General features: G+C 68.5%; 1 protein-coding gene across 2 annotated transcripts in view; it reads left to right on the top strand.

Annotated features, from left to right (window-relative positions):
• Nucleotides 1-362, top strand: part of HAGH (hydroxyacylglutathione hydrolase) — a 21,266-nt gene that overhangs the window by 5,529 nt on the left and 15,375 nt on the right. For both annotated transcript variants that reach the window (XM_014587026.1, XM_027770978.1), the window contains one exon: nt 54-157. In XM_014587026.1, coding sequence (XP_014442512.1) covers nt 54-157 — 104 coding nt within the window. The remainder of the gene's footprint in view (nt 1-53; nt 158-362) is intronic.

Below are 362 nucleotides of genomic sequence, written 5' to 3'. Positions count from 1 at the left end.
GCTGGGGCTCCTCTGGCCCCAGCTCTGGACACCCCGGCTGTCCTGTTCTGTAGGCGACACCTTGTTTGTGGCTGGCTGCGGGAAGTTCTACGAAGGCACCGCGGACGAGATGTACAAGGCCCTGCTCGAAGTCCTCGGCCGGCTCCCTCCAGACACGGTAGGCGATGCCTCCCGTCCTGGCCTCGCGGGCCTCACTGAGGGCAGGACCCCGGCGGGGCAAGGCACCCCCACTCCAGGGCCTGCTCCTGGCTCAGGGCCAGGTCTCCCCGCACATGCCTCCTGGGAAGAGCAGCAGGGTGAGGCGTCCTCCCTGCGCTTCCTCCTGGCACTGGACATAAACGCCCCCTCCTGGGGGCCTCTCC

Source organism: Tupaia chinensis, unplaced genomic scaffold (genome assembly GCF_000334495.1).
Source record: "Tupaia chinensis unplaced genomic scaffold, TupChi_1.0 Scaffold000178_1, whole genome shotgun sequence".
NCBI classification, from domain to species: Eukaryota; Metazoa; Chordata; class Mammalia; order Scandentia; family Tupaiidae; genus Tupaia; species Tupaia belangeri.
This window is presented reverse-complemented; position numbering and strand designations above follow the sequence as displayed.